This window comes from Lithobates pipiens, unplaced genomic scaffold (genome assembly GCF_037356315.1).
Source record: "Lithobates pipiens isolate NorthernLeopardFrog02 unplaced genomic scaffold, aLitPip1_a1.2 Scaffold_16, whole genome shotgun sequence".
Taxonomy (NCBI): Eukaryota; Metazoa; Chordata; class Amphibia; order Anura; family Ranidae; genus Lithobates; species Lithobates pipiens.
In genome coordinates, this window is record NW_027507748.1 from 641451949 (window position 1) to 641468090 (window position 16142).

The following is a 16142-nucleotide window of genomic DNA, read 5'->3' on the forward strand; positions in this document are numbered from 1 at the left end:
GAGATCTGGGGTCAAAAAGATTAGATTACACTAAAATGCAATAAAAAAAAAAAAAAATTGCCATTTAAAAAAATTATTTAAAAAATTCTTTTGAAAAAAATGTCCCTTTAAGAGCTATAGGCGGAAGTAACTTTTTGACGTCACTTCCGCCCAGCAATTGTCTCCATGCACAGCCAGTGAAAGGACCGGATCGCCTCCGCCGCTGCCGGCTTCGGTCTTTTCTTTAGAGTCTGGCCTTTTTTTCATGTTTTATTCTAGCGACAGTGTCGCCCTAATATAGATTTTTTCGGAGCACATATACTACCACGTCTTATGTTCAAGGAGGTGATATAAGGACACATTAGATCCCACATTGCTGTGCTTGAGTTGAGTAGTACAGGTATGGCCGGGACAAGGGGTGGGCAGGAGGCACAGCTGCCCTGGGCACTGTGGTATCATGTGAGATAGGGGGCACCACAAGGAGGCTGGGGGGAGGGTATTTGTGTTACGAAAGGGAGTCTGGGAGGGGGCGTCAGGGGGTAATTGTTCAAGGAGGGCAAATTAAGGAGATGTGCTAGAAGTGGTGATTTGGGGGGATTTGTGTTGGGAAGAAGAGAGATGGGAGAAGAGGATTTGTGCTAGAAGGGGGGATTTTGGGGGTTTGTGCTATAAAAGTAATATCATAGAGTGGCAATTTTTTTTTTTTGTGTGGGGAGGGGTGGGGGGAGCACAATTTGGCAGGTTTGCCCTGGGCTTTGGATGGCCTTGTCCCACCACTGAGTACAGGCACTTGGCCTCCCACAGCAAACAAGGCCATAGAAGAAAAAAAGTAGAAGTGAAAAGAACATTTGCTTGAACTTTCCTCTCTATATCTAGACAAGAGTCATGATTTCACAACAATCCAAAGACCTGACTGCAGATGCCAGCTGACAGCATTACAGAGTGTATGTTGTAATAAATAAGCAACATATAACCTAATTAAGGGACCATATTGCAAAATTCACTAACAGAGGAGAGAATTATAGGTTTATTCTGTCCAATACTCCAGAAAGCACACGGCGTGTACACAGTGCAACAACCCAATGCAGCCAATGTTAAATTGGTTAAATTGTTACATTTTATTTATTTATTTTAAATGTTAAATTGGTTACATAAAGTTAAATTGATTACAGCAGACTTATGCCCTGTACACACGGTCGGACATTCTGACCACAAAATCCGTCTGATTTTTTCAGACGGATTTTGGCCGAAACTTGTGTTGTATACACACGGTCGAACAAAGTTGTGAACGCGGTGACGTCAAACACATACATCGGGATTATAAATGGGCCAGTAGCCAATAGCTTTCGTCTCTTAGTTTATTCTGAGCATGTGTGGCACTTTGTCCGTCGGAATTGTTTACACATGATCGGAATTTATGTGATCGGGTTTTGTTGTCGGAAAATTTTAGATCCTGCTTTCAAACTTTGTGTCGGAAAATCCGACAGAAAAAGTCTCATGGAGCCCACACACGGTCGGATTTTCCGACAATGTGATCCGATCGTACATTTTCCGTCTGAAAGTCTGACTGTGTGTACAGGGCATTACACTTAAAGTGATTGTAAAGGTACATTTTTAAAAAAAATAACAAACATGTCTATACTTACCTGCTCTGTGCAAGTAATGGAATTGCACAGAGCGGCCGGGAACCTCCTCTTTTTGGGTCTCCCACTCGCGCTCCTGGCCTCTCCCCTCTATCCAGTGTCCCCATGAGAAGCCGCTTCCCATGGGGGCGCTTATGCGTGCTCGCCCCCGAGTCCCGCTGCTACGTTCATTGACACAGACAGCAGGACTCGGCCCTGCCCCCCGATCCCTGTCACTGACTTTAATTGACAGCACTGGGAGCCAAAGGCTTCTGGTGCCCCAGCAAAGCCAGTGAGACCTGGAAGTGAGGGGAAAGCAGATCTGCAGACGTGCACAGCGGTGGATCAAATGAGGGTTCAGGTAAGTAAAAGGGGAGGGGGATGCCAACACCTAAACATTTTTTACCTTAATGCAAGGAATGCATTAAGGTAAAACATTTTTAGACTTTACAACCACTTTAAAGTGTTACTAAACTCACAACCCTGCATTCACTATATCGGGTCTCTAACAGTACACAGAATAAGGAAATGCAATTATTTTAGTAAATATAAACTGCTAAATACCTTTTCTCATCAGCAGTATATGGCACTCTTGTGACTTCTATCAGCATCCAGCCGAGCACTGGATAAAGCTTATGGGACCAGTTTACTTCTGCTCTGACTGTCCTATGAGGCTGCATGACCTCTAACCCCCCTTCTTGGACAGTGCTGATTGGCCCTGTGCTGATCACATGCACCCTCCCCAAAAAACAAACAAAATAAAGCTCTCTAGCAATTCACACCAAACTGAGCATGTGCAGAGTGACCCAAAGGCTCTATCAGAAGATGGATTGGGGACAGTAAAAGAAGGGGGGGATCAGGGAGAAGACAGGAGCAAACAGCCTTTTTACACAATGCAGAGGATTAACCATATGGTTCCACAGTGGGTATAACACGCATGTTTTACTGCATATACAGACTGATCTTACTGTTGTGGGTTTAGTAACACTTTAGGTCCTAAGTTTAATTAGCTTTTTTTTTTTAAAAACCGCACAAGGGGCACGGTACCTGTCATAGGCATTCATCAAGACTATGCCAGCTCTTTTATACTTCTAATCACAATTTATGTGCTAATAAACCTCTGTTAGCCAAACACTATACTTAACACGAGTCCACTTTAAAGGCTAACACCATCTTTTTTTAGGGTGTAACATGCAACGTGGTGCAAACCGGACACCCCCATCCAACCCCCAATGCACCCCAACCTAACACCATATTCCCCCTGTGACTTTTAGACCCCTTTCACACTGGGGCCACGACAGCGCCGCTCGCTTCGACAGCACTTTAGCACTGTTTAAGGGGTGGTTTCCAGCTGCTAGAAGGGTGCTTTTAACCCCTGCTAGCGACCGAAGAAGGGGTTAAAAACACCCGTGTTGCGGCGCTTCCGAAGCGCTGCCCATTCATTGCAATAAGCAGGGGGTGGTTTGGAAGTGTTGTATACATAATGTGGACTTAGCCTTTAGGATCATACTTAAAATATAATATATACAGTAGATACACAAACACACAAAGGTTTTTCCAAGCTGCAGAGTTTCACGGATCACAAATAGCAATTGTCAGAATTCCTAAATTGTGTGATTCTCCGCCAGTCAGATAGATTTGCAAATATTCAATCAATATCAAAAATATGAAAATGAGCAATTTTTCTAAATTTTAGACCTCGCTAGTAAATATATACAATTTGATTGGTTGCCATTAAGTGCTACACTGTAAACGTCGCATTGCCTTGCTGAATAAGAACTTTGGATTTGGATAATTCAACAAGGATGCAAAAAGTAATAGGCAAAGCACAATAAACCATAACAACCAATCAGGAATGCTCTCACTGTGCTCACTATTCTAAAGTGCTAAAATATGAACAATTGCCATTTGATTTGCCCTGTGACTTCCACCATCGCTTTAGATGTAGTATTGCTGTGTGACTTGTGTGTTGTCTATAACATGACTTGAAATGTAGATAGCTAGTGAAAAGTGTCAAAGCACCTTGCAGCCTTTTAGATTCAATTGCCTAAATTGTGCAAAAAAAAGAATGGCAGTGCATATTTTGCATCAGAGAATATTAACTTTTTTTGCACCTTTTTTATGAATCGCCTCCATACAGGTCCCAGGATTATCCTATGGGGCTTTCTTTTTTATTAGGATCAGCAGGAACGCGGGGGAACACAGTTCCAGCACTGAATGTATGTAATAGCATACATTCAATGCTGGTCGGTCTATTGGTTCTCACTGCTGGGGGATCTATTGTCACTGGTGGGGATTTGCTTTTCTGTGTCTTGCTAGTGGGGGATCTACTATCATTGCTGGGTAGGGTCTACTGTTGCTGGTAGGGATCTACTATTAAAGTGGTTGTAAACCCTTACAAACCACTTTGACCTACAGGTAAGCCTAGATTAAAGCTTACCTTTAGGTCCAAGAAATATCTCCTAAACCTACACGGTTTAGGAGATATTTACCCGAAGAAAGCACAGCGGTGCGCAGGCGCACTGGGCAGGGCGCAGATTGCGGCGATATGCCGCGAGTGTCGGCTTCCGTACGCATGCGCGGGAGTGACGTCATCTCGGCTCCGGCGAATCACAGTGCCGGAGCAGCGAGACCCGGAAGTCACTCCGGGATACATGGCAGCGACGAAGAGGAAGACGGAGGACTGCTTCGGGGGCTTCGTTCTCAGGTAAGTTATTCATAATGAGCTAGCTCATTATGCCTTTGCCTTACAGGGTGTGTTTTTTGTTTTTTTGCCTTTACTTCCTCTTTAAGGGAGAGGTCTATTGTTGCTGGATTCTGGAGGGTCTATTGATGCTGGCTGGTGGGAAATCTGTTGTTGCAGCTGGGGGGTCTAGTGTTGCTGGGGTGGATATTTTTTTGTTGTGGGTGGTCCATTGTTGCTGTGTGGGGGAACTATTGTTGCTGGGGGTGAAATCTATTGTTGCTTGAGGGGACCTATTGTCAGGGTGGGGTCCATTGTTGCTGGGGGAGTCTATTGTGTGAGGGATCTATTGTTGCTTGGGGGGGTCTATTGTTGCTGGCTCCAAGGGATCTATGTTACTGCTTTTCTTGTTACTAGACAAGTACAAAAATTCTATACAAATTATTTAGCACCACAAAATGATATTTGGGGCAGTACTGGGAGATGGATGGGGGGTGGAACCAAGGTACGTTGTTTGGAGGTGGGTAGGACGCAGAGACAAGGGGGGACTCAGAACGGGGAGGGGGGGGTGTTCTTGCACCTATTCTCTGAGAAAAAAACCCTGATTAGGATGAGGGTAAAAACAACAAAGGGCCATTTACTATAGCGACTGTAAAGCCTTGTACACACAGTCAGAGAATCTGTCGGAATGTGTCCTATCGGACCGTGTCGTCGGATAATCCGACTGTGTGTGGTATGCATCGGACTGATTCCGTCAGAATATCCGTCGGACCCAATTTTCCAACTTGTTGTAAATATTTTCCGACCAACTGGTTCGATCGGACATATTCCGATCATGTGTAGAGAATTTTGATCGGACCAAGTGCCACGCATGCTCAGATCAAATTCCTACATCAAAGCTATTGGCTACTAGCCTGAATGTAGTCCCATCGTAACAAAATTACGTCATCACTTTCTGAATGATCGGATTTTTCGACAACTTAGTCCGACCGTGTGTATGCAACAGTTTCGGACAAGATCCGACGGACAAAATCCGACGGATTTGGTTGTCGAAATCTCCGACCGTGTGTACAGGGACTTAGATTATTTTTACTGCTGGTGTGAAAGAAATGTTAAACTCTGTGTATATTATTATTATATTATTATACAGGTTTTATATAGCGCCAGCAGTTTGCGCAGTGCTTTACAACATGAGGGCAGACATTACAGTTACATTACAATTTGGTACAAGAGGAATCAGAGGGCCCTGCTCGTTAGAGCTTACAATCTAAAAAGTTTAAATGTATTGTATTTCATTTTGTATGTTCTGTGCACTGCAGCCAACGTCCTTGGCATTATACTAACTCTTCTGCCAAGTACTCACATTCCTAAAATGCCGATCAGAAACTAACCTGCATACAGTTGTAATCTTAAAGAGGAAGTAAACCCTGATGAGTTTACTTCCTCTTTCATTCCCTGCAAAGGTAAAGCATAATGGACTACTATACATCGCATAGTAGCCCATTATGTGTCACTTACCTGACACAGGAGCCAGCGAAGTCACCGCTGTCCCCTGTAGTCCGGCACATCCATCTTCTCGGTGGGTCTCGCTGCTCGGCCGCTGTCATTCGGCGAAGCCGCGATGACGTCAATCCCGTGCATGCGCACGGCAGCCGCCACGCGCGGCATAATGCTGTTGACGGGGGCCGCGCTCAGTGCACCTGTGCGCCGCTGTCTACGGCGCATGCGCCGTAGACAGCTGTGACTGTCTTTTAGGAAATATCTCCTAAACCGTGTAGGTTTAGGAGATATTTCTTGGACCTACAGGTAAGCCTTAATCTAGGCTTACCTGTAGGTCAAAGTGTGTTGTAAGGGTTTACAACCACTTTAATGTGTATTCTAAAGCATGGTTATAAAAAAAAGCCTCAAATGAGCAGACTAAACAGAAAAATGATTTGGAAAAATGCTGTGTGTATCTTTTTGTGTCTGTCCCCCACTGTGGTAATTTATTTCAAACCAAGGGGAGGCCAATAAGTTTTTACCCTCTAGATGTGCTAAAGATCTTAAATTGTGGAAGTTTATAGGTGGACATCTTAGTAATATGCATGCCAATTTTTATTTGTGTAGGTCATGATGAATTATAGTTAGAGCCAAGAGAAATAGAGTGGGGTGTCATGTCGGGCAAAGTTGAATACCGAGCCATGATTAGGGTCCTCCATCTTCAAGGGAAATCTGCCCAAAACATCCATGAAGAGATGTCAGCTGTGTATGAGCGGATTATCCATCATATGAGACTGTCAAACGATGGAAGAGAGAATTCAAGTGTGATTGCACAAATATACAGAATGACCCAAGGGAAGGTCGTCCGTCAACTGCCACAGAACCAAGTGTGGTGGCGAAAGTTGAGCAGCTAGTGCTTGAAGATAGATGTGTGGCTATTCATTTCTTAGCTAGGGAGGTGAACATTAGTAGGGGGTCAGTTTACAACAGATTACATAACATCTTACATATGAGCAAAGTGGATGCACGTTTGGTTCCCAGGTTACTGACACCTTTCCAAAAACTATGTGCACAAAGCATTTTGGACCTGTACCAACAGTCACTTTTGTTCGCGATTGTGGCTATGAATCTCTGCCCTATCCACCTTACTCACCTGACCTGGCACCTTCAGACTTCTTCTGCCGCGTACACATGGTCGGAGAATCCGTCGGAATGCGTCTTATCGGACCGTGTCGTCAGATAATCCGACTGTGTGTGGTATGCATCGGACTGTTTCCGTTGGAATATCCTTCGGACCCAATTTTCCAACATGTTGGAAATATTTCCCGACCAACTGGGCCGGTCGGACGTAATCCGATAATGTGTAGAGAATTTTGATCGGACCAAGTGCCACGCATGCTCAGATCAAATTCCTACATCAAAGCTATTGGCTACTAGCCTGAATCTAGTCCCATCGTAACAAAATTACGTCATCACGCTCTGAAAGATCGGATTTTTCGACAACTTAGTCCGACCGTGTGTATGCAACACAATCCGTTGGACTAAATCCGATGGATTTGGTTGCCAAAATCTCCGACCGTGTGTACGTGGGCTTCCAGTTTCCAAATCTAAAGAAACGTTTACATTGAAGACGTTTCCACAATGATGAGAAAGTCATTGCTGAACTTGATAGCTGGTTTTCCTCCAAATCTGCATACTTCTACGCAGTTGGTATTAAAGGTCTGTCCCACCGATGTGAGAAGTGTGTAACCATAGGCGGTGGATATGTAGAGAAGGAAGAGTCAGTGGACTAAATTTCAGATCCCTAGCACATCTGGATTTTGATGAGGGTAAGAACTTACCAAATCCAAAGACATGCAGGTAGGTTAATTGGCTTCTGTCCAAAATTGGCCCTAGTATAAGTATGGGGACCTTGGCTTGTTGGCTCTTTGAGGGTAGGGAAAGATGTGGGTGTGCAATGTACAGGGATAGGGACAATTGTAGACACTCACTCAGGTTGAACTCGATGGACCGGTGTCTTTATTCAACCTTACTAACTATGAAACTACTATGAAACTATGAACTTATTGGCCTCCCTTCCTATTAGCGTAGCAGTTGCCTATCTATAAAATTTCCAAGATACTTAATGAAATCTGAAAAACAAATTCTGTTGTCAAATTGATTGCTGTGTTAGGTACATGGCGAATAATCCTCCATAAAGTTTATTTAGATTTATGATGATGTATTTGGTCAGTTTTTGTTATGCAAACCTGTTCTTTTGTTCAGTTCCCCAGAAACATTTCACAATGTAGAACAGCGATCTACGGCAAGATAATGGTGGAAGAGTAATTCTATATATTCCTACCTTTCCAGTGCGTGCAAAGGCTTCACCAATTTTTCTGTTCCTGCCACCATAACATGTCGTGATGAGATCAGCAACGCCGCAGCTCTCCAGGAAGGTGGCAGATGTTACCGGTGGGGCACAAAATAGTTTGGCAAAGGCAATCATCTCCATCAAGCCGAGCCGGATAACAGCAGCCTTTGTGTTATCTCCAAACCCAAGACCATCACAGAAACCAGCTCCAACTGCAACAATGTTCTGAAATGGAAGGACAGTATTTCAGTTACTTGTAATTTGGGTGGGTTGATGTCTTCTAGACTAGGACAGACTCCAGGCAGATTTATAAAAGGCAGCTATAAAGAGAAAACCAGCACACTGAAAAAAGTAGATTCTGAAGCAAGGTTTACTGAAGTCCCATATCAGGAACAAAGTTACACTAATTTTCCAAGAGCATGGTGGTCGTCTTTTTGGGACATCCATGAAGAGATGCCGGCTGTGTATGAGCTTCAGTAAATCCTGCTTTAGATTCGCCATCTCGATGTGCTGGTTTTCCCATCATTGCTGGATTTTGGATGGTGTCACCATAAAGCCGTGAACACCCACCCTTCACATGTGTTACCAATGGACGTCAGTGTGGTGAGCTTTGATGAATTGTTGATGAATTGCACCGCATTGCAGATCACATGCAATGTCTGTGCAATGCAAATTCAGCCATACAGATTGTATTAAATGCAGCTCTGCATGGTAGCCAATCAACTTCTAACTCCACCTTGTTCAATTAAGCTTTGACAATAAAACCTGGAAGCTGATTGGTTTCTATGCAGAGCTGCACCAGATTTTGCACTCTCCAGTTTTAGTAAATCAACCCCAATTTGCCAGCCTACATTCTGGGCAATACAGTCTGTATATACTGTGACCTGCTTTGCCAACACCAATAGGAAGATGCATCTGGGAAGGTTCATCTTTTCTGCTTGAGCATACTTGCCAGATTTTGTAATTACATAATAAAAAAAGATATATAATGAATACACATAAAAGAACTGAACATTGCAAAATAATTTACATGGCATGGTATCAATGCAACAGACTACAAAGGTAATTATATTTTGCAAGAACAGAGAAGGTTAAGCAAAATACAAATACGGTCTCAAATATGGAAAATGAATAGCAATGTAGCTGTGTATAGAGTGGAAGAAAAGTCTGTAACAAGCAATTAAACCTATTTCAGGCCATGCTTCTGTGTGTTTCAGAACTAGCACATCACACAAATGCAACTCCAACCAGCAATGAACTTTTCCCAGATCTATAGTCCAAATGTTATTTTTTTGATTTTCAATAGACCATTGCATAGGCCTAAATGACTATCATTATATATTTTTTTAGTCCTCTGGGTCCTTTTGGGCTCTTTCAGACAGCTGGTAATAAAAAACGGGTGGCTGATCCACAGTTTTACCATCCCCTGACCCTGAACTGTCAAAATACAGCCAGACAGGGCTGTATACATGCCTTGGCACTTTTACCCTAGGTGCAGAGAATGACAAGTAGATCTGCTTGTCAAACTTGCCTATTGAGTTCAATGGGTTCACACCGCACCCATAAACATTACAGGCAGTGGTGGCCGCTCCATTGGGGACTCAGGGGCGCCTGGCTCCTAATCTACATTCAGGGCACCGGAAGCATGGATTTCAATAATTTTTTCTTTTTTGAAGCACATGATTAGAGCCTGAGGCTCTAATTGGCTTCAAAAAAGGGTTGGCTCGGGGTGCAGAGCATTGCGCCCTGAGCCCACCAAGTTGTGTGATAGCAAATTAATATTCGCTAATGTCTTCCTGTTTCTCCTCTTGCCCAGTCAGGAAGCAGGTCCCGATTGGCCAGGGAACCTTAGGACTCCCAGCCAATCGGGTCTCAGAATCCACTTCCTGTTTGGCCCAGCTCTAACCTTGGCAAGCTGCAGCAGGTGGAGGGGCAGCTTCCAGGAGCCCTACTCTGGCCTGGATCCAGCATCATCTCCTAAGGTAAGGACATGGATGGCGAGTGAGGGGGCCAGGGGCAAATTCCAGGAGCCATCTCCTCCTGTATGACCGCTGCCTTCCCGTATGTGTCCCGGGGGGGGGGGCCTTTATGCGAGTGAGGGGGCAGGGGCAAATTCCAGGAGCCATTGCCACCTGTCCGATCGGTGCCTTCCCATTTGTGTCCTGGGGGGGGGCTTTTGTGCGAGTGAGGGGGGCAGGTTTTTTTGCTGCCCCCCCCCCAAACATTGAGCCCCAGCTGCCACTGATTACAGGGTTAAATCAGGCAGTGAGGAGGCAATTTAACACCTCCTCACCACCTGTCAAATGCTCTCTGAAAAGTGTTCAGAACACAGATTGCCCTTCAGAGGGCACTGCAAGTCTGATAGAACCCTTTGTGTTTTGTCCTGGAATCACAACAGCAAGTGAGAAGAAATCTCTCCAAAGTCAAGGGAAATGCCCTCTCAGAGAGTTGTCACCAGAACAGGTGTCCCCTCCAGCTGCTGTTCAGTGACAATTATAAAATTATGGATTCCCCATAATTCTCTGTACTGCTGACAATGCTCACCAAGTCAAATAGGGAGAGGGTGGATCTTTCCTGGGGGGGTGGGGGGACAGACAATACAAACCTGACAGATATTCTAACCCTTCCCCCAAAAAGGCAAAGGTTTTGGATATGGATAAACTTTAATAATAGCGTACTCTATTGAAAGAAGCCCATTCATAAAATGTAACCCCTAATATACAACTCACAATTGAACGTGACAATCGTTTTTTTTTTCTGACTGCTGCTGTCTTTAATAAAGTTTATTATGTGATTCGGATAGTCAGTGACCATAGAAAACTGACATAACTTTAAGTGGAGCTGACCTATATATTCGTAATAAACCCGTAGGATAAGATATGGTTATCACGCAGCGATTACAGGACCATTTTGTGGCTGTGCGCAGAGTAATGACTATATTTTTAGACGCTTTGTTTAAGCACCAAAATCAGAGCAACTTTCCCCATCATTGTTATTATGTACTGGGCATGTCACAGCCACATAATAATAAAATCCAGCACACTGTATGTTCCCTGCAGTTTCATTGCTGGATATATATAAATCGCTTGTTTTCTGTCCAAGGACAAAACATAATAATTGCGTCTTCTTCAAATGATCATGGAGCAGCTGTAAGTGCCGGGGAAGTACCCAACTGGGGTGCAGCTTGTCACAGGGGCACACTATTCCGTCCTACCGCTCGCTAGTCTGTAATTGTGCTTAAAGCAAAATTATACTTTAGAATGAAAACATTCCAGGCAGCTTTTTTTTATATGTATTATCTGTGAATTCCAAGGTTTTGTATTTGAAATTACTAGCAGTTTCCCTACTGATAATCCTTGAAAGTAGCAGAGAAATGTCTGTATCACTGCATAACTAAACCCCCAAATCTCATAGAAAAATGACGTTATAGCTGGCCACACGCACAGATTTTTTTTTCCCATTCAGCCCGCAGGTTCAACAAAACCCCCCCCATAATTCTCTATGAATGCTAACATTGAAGATGGATGAATATTCTGCTGCAGCTTTTTGTATTTTGACAGCTGTCGCAATACCCAAACAGCGGCTGCATCTGATTGGATGCTGGAGCCGTTCGACCAACGGTTTTCCACCGGGCTCCTGTGATGTCGAGCAGGAGACAGCCAACAGGGTCACTTTCAGCTTTTCATCGAGAATCAGATAAATTCACTCTGTGTATGGCCAGCTCTACATAGTAAAGCTGAGCTAAGTTCCCGCTGTCCAAAACGGCAAACGGGCAGGCTCTTTATTGCAGGAGAGACATGCAATAACTCTTCTGCAATAAAATACACTGATCTGCCTGCTCCCTGTCGTCTGTGGCATGTAAACTGAGCTGGGCATGTGCAGCTATGGTTGCATCGCCAAGATGGTCCCTGTGTGCCAAAATTAATGTGCATGTGCAAGAGTGACGTCACCCCGCACTGGCCAACGAAGATGGCCGAAGGCTGGCACCCAGCTGAAGGTGGCAGTGCTCCTAAGTGACATGGATTGTTGAAGAAAGGGTAAGTTTAGATAGTAAGTGTTAAGGCGGCCATGGACAGATCGAAATTCAGCCGGTTTGGCAGAAGCCAACTGAATTTCGATCTATGTATGGGCAGGCTGGTTGTACTGAAGTCAATCTATAGACCAACTTCTGTACAACCAGCTTTTCTGTTTTTTTTTCGTTCGATCACTGCTGGCGGCTACAGCTGCCGGAAGTGATCATTGTCTGGTGTGTCAGTGTCTGATGGCTGGGAAACCTCCCACAGCCAGAATACAATAGCACAGCAGAAGGGATTCCCCCATCTACACTGACAGTGTTGATGGGGAAATCAATCAATTGCATAATGAATGGCCTGCCTTAAGCTGGCCATACACTGATTGAATTCCATCCGATTTCTCCTGAATCATCTGAAATCTGGGTGATGGCTCCACCTGACACGACAAACTTCAATATGGAGACTGGAAGCATCAAGGTGGAAAATCCTTGGCCAAACAGTGACTGCTGCCAATCAGATGCATTCACTACTTGGGTGTTCTGACAGCTACGGGTGTTGCTGCTGTTAAAATACAGTAGTGGTGGCCCATGCATTGTAGGCCACCCCCCCATTCCTGCTGTCTGCCTCCCTATCCATGCGCCCTGCCCCTTTCAGGACATCGGACGCATGGACTCCCATGGTGAGGGTCGGAGGGGGTTTATTTTTATTTTGAGCCAGAGGCTCTAATAGGCTTCAAACAAGGGCAGGCTTGGGGCTCGGAGAGTGCGCCCTGATCCCACCCAATTGTGTGACCATAGTGAATGAATATTGGCTATTTTCACACCTCATTGCCTGCCTGCCATCTGGAGGCAGGTCAGTAAGATCCATTCGCGCGGAGGGGGGGGGTGTGAGTGGACACACTGGCATCATATGATGGGTACACTAGCAGCATTTGATGGCACAGTGGCAGTGTTTGATGGGTACACTGGCAGCATTTGATGGCACAGTGGCAGCGTTTGATGGGCACATTGGTAGCATTTGAGGGCACAGTGGCTGCAATTGATGATTTTTCTTCAACTTTTTTTGCGCCTCCCCCAAAAAATGTTGAGCACCACCCACCACTGAAATACAATAGCCACCAGGGGAGATGTTTCCATCCATGCAGGGGGGAATCAAGTGATTTCTCTCGTTTAACCCACGGGGCTGAACAAGAGAAATCAACACTATATTGCCAAAAGTATTGGGACACCTGCCTTTACATCCACGTGAAATTTAATTGCATTTCAGTCTTAATCCGTAGGGTTCAATATTGAGTTGGCCCACCCTTTGCAGGTATAACAGCTTCAACTCTTCTGGGAAGGCTGTCCACAAGGCTTAGGAGTGTGTCTATGGGAATGTTTGACCATTCTTCCAGAAGCACATTTGTGAGGTCAGGCACTGATGTGGACGAGAAGGCCTGGCTCACAATCTCCGCTCTAATTCATCTCAAAGGTGTTCTGTCAGGTTGAGGTCAGGACTCTGTGCAGGCCAGTCAAGTTCCCCCACCCCAAACTCGCTTATCCATGTGTCTTTATAGACCTTGCTTTATGCACTGGTCCAACTCGTTTGGTGGAGGGAGGATTATGGTGTGGGGTTGTTTTTTCAGGGGTTGGGCTTGGCCCCTTAGTTCCAGTGATGGGAACTCTTAAGGGGTCAGTATACAAAGACATTTTGGACAATTTCATGCTCCCAACTTTGTGGGAACAGTTTGGTGATGGCCCCTTCCTGTTCCAACATGACTCTGCACACAAAGCAAGGTCCATAAAGACACGGATGAGCGAATTCGGGTTGGAGGAACTTGACTGGCCTGCACAGAGTCCTGAGCTCAAACCGACAGAACACCTTTGGGATGTATTAAACTGAGACTGCGAGCCAGTTCTTCAACATCAGCACCTGACCTCACAAATGTGCTTCTGGAAGAATGGTCAAATATTCCCATAGACACAAGCCTTGTGGACGGCCTTCCCAGAAGAGTTGAAGCTGTTATAGTTGCAAAGGGTGGGTCACCCATCCCAGTCTTAACCCTACGGACTAAGACTGGGATGACATTAAAGTTCATGTGTGTGTAAAGGCAGGCGACCCAATACTTTTGGCAATATAGTGTATCTGTGTATGGCTAACCTTACTGAGTGGAAAATGAATTCCTTCCTCCCCCACACCAGTACCCTTCATTACCACACTGCATGCAAACACCTAGTCAGGAGCCAATTCCTGGACTGAAATTTGAAGGCAATTAAATGTAAAGAATATATATAAGGATGACATTTTCAGAATAAACACTAGTCCAGCTGTAACATCTGGCATTTTCTAAATGAATACAATTCACCTTCAATAATGATCAGAGTTACATGCTAGGTATACAGCAAGCTATACTAGCTGCACAGGGTGCAAATAAGGAGCTTAAAGCGGAACATAACTGTATCTGATAGTAAGCTCTAATGAGCAGGACTCTCTGATTCCCCCTGTAATGAACTGTGTTGTAATTGTACTGTCTGCCCCAATGTTGTAAAGCGCTGTGTAAACTGTCGGCGCTATATAAATCCTGTATAATAATAATAATAATATCTGAGCACCACAAACTGAAAACGCTATTTAATAAAAAAAATTTATATTAAAAGCAAACTCCCCAATCCATCCATAGATATCACTCTGAAAAACACCCTACTAGCATTTTTATCCATGGCCATCTTGAGTAAGGGCAGATAATTCATGTAGTATTTACTTCCTGGAATCCATCTGCCCTTATCTCATGCATGCAGGGTGTGCTTAGCCAAGAAAGCCCCTCCTCCCCTCCTCTAGATGAAAGAAAAAAAAGTTCCCATTGCTGGAATGTGTCATCATAGCACTGCTCTTTGCTGGCCTTCAAAGTCAAGTTAAAGCTGATTAAAGCATATCTAGACCCATGAACAAAAATTTACAGTATTGCAGCCCACCTATCCTTACATGTGGTGGCGGCGGCATTCTTTTTTTTTTTTACACTTTTTTCCTTTATTGTAACCTAGTGATCCCGCCATTAACTCACTTCCTCTCCTAGGGTGACAACTGTACTGAGCATTGTCACCCCAACACAGGGAGTGTACTAAGACTGCATACAGTGGGCAAAATTATTATTTGATCCCCTGCAGATTTTGTAAGTTTGCCCACTTACAAAGAAACAAAGGGTCTATAATTTTTACCATAGGTGTATTTTAAATGATAGAGACAGAATATCAACCAAAAATCCAGAAAACATACAATACAAATGTTATAAATGTAGTTGCCGTTCAGTGAGTAAAACAAGCATTTGATCCCCTACCAACCAACAATAACTCTGGCTCCCACAGACTGGCTACTATCAGGGCCGGATTAACATAGGGGCTATTGGAGCTGCAGCTCCAGGCCCCTTTCTCAAGATAGGCCCATTTGCCAAAAAAAAAAAAAATCAAAAAATAAATCAACAAAAAAAAGATCAACTTTGAGGATTGTAGCTCGGCTATCAGGGGTCACAGAGATCCCATATTTGGGGAGTATGTAGCTAAAGACCCACTCCAGCACTGGTTAAAATATTGGGCTGCTATCATCTATGGTTCCGGAGATACGGGGCTCCTTGCAAAGCCTGTCAGAAGCTACATACAGAGCGACAGTATAAATACAAGCTGGAACACTCTGCAGCAGACTGAGAGGATGAACTCACAGAGCTTATAATAATTATTTGTTTATTACTTATGATAATTAACCCCTTGCCACCCAGGCCCATTCTGAGACTTCTCTCTATGCTAGAAAATTACTCAGAACCCTCAAGCATTATATATTGTTTTAGCAGACACCCTATGGAATAAAATGGTGGTCTTTGCAACTTTTTATGTTACACGATATTTGCGCAGAAAATTTTCAAACTTTTTTTTTGGAAAGAAACTGTTCCATTCATAAAGAAAAACACTAAAGTTAGCACAATTTTTTGTTGTGTACTAAGCGATGCTTTACATTTTTTTACAGGTTACATGTTTAAAGTTACA

The 16142-nt window shown here is 44.1% G+C and overlaps 1 protein-coding gene across 1 annotated transcript in view; it reads right to left on the minus strand.

The window, feature by feature from the left end:
• The window catches only part of GPD1 (glycerol-3-phosphate dehydrogenase 1), a 101828-nt gene that overhangs the window by 15332 nt on the left and 70354 nt on the right, over nt 1–16142 (minus strand). Inside the window, exon 6 of the mRNA XM_077484302.1 lies at nt 8108–8341. Coding sequence (XP_077340428.1) covers nt 8108–8341 — 234 coding nt within the window. The remainder of the gene's footprint in view (nt 1–8107; nt 8342–16142) is intronic.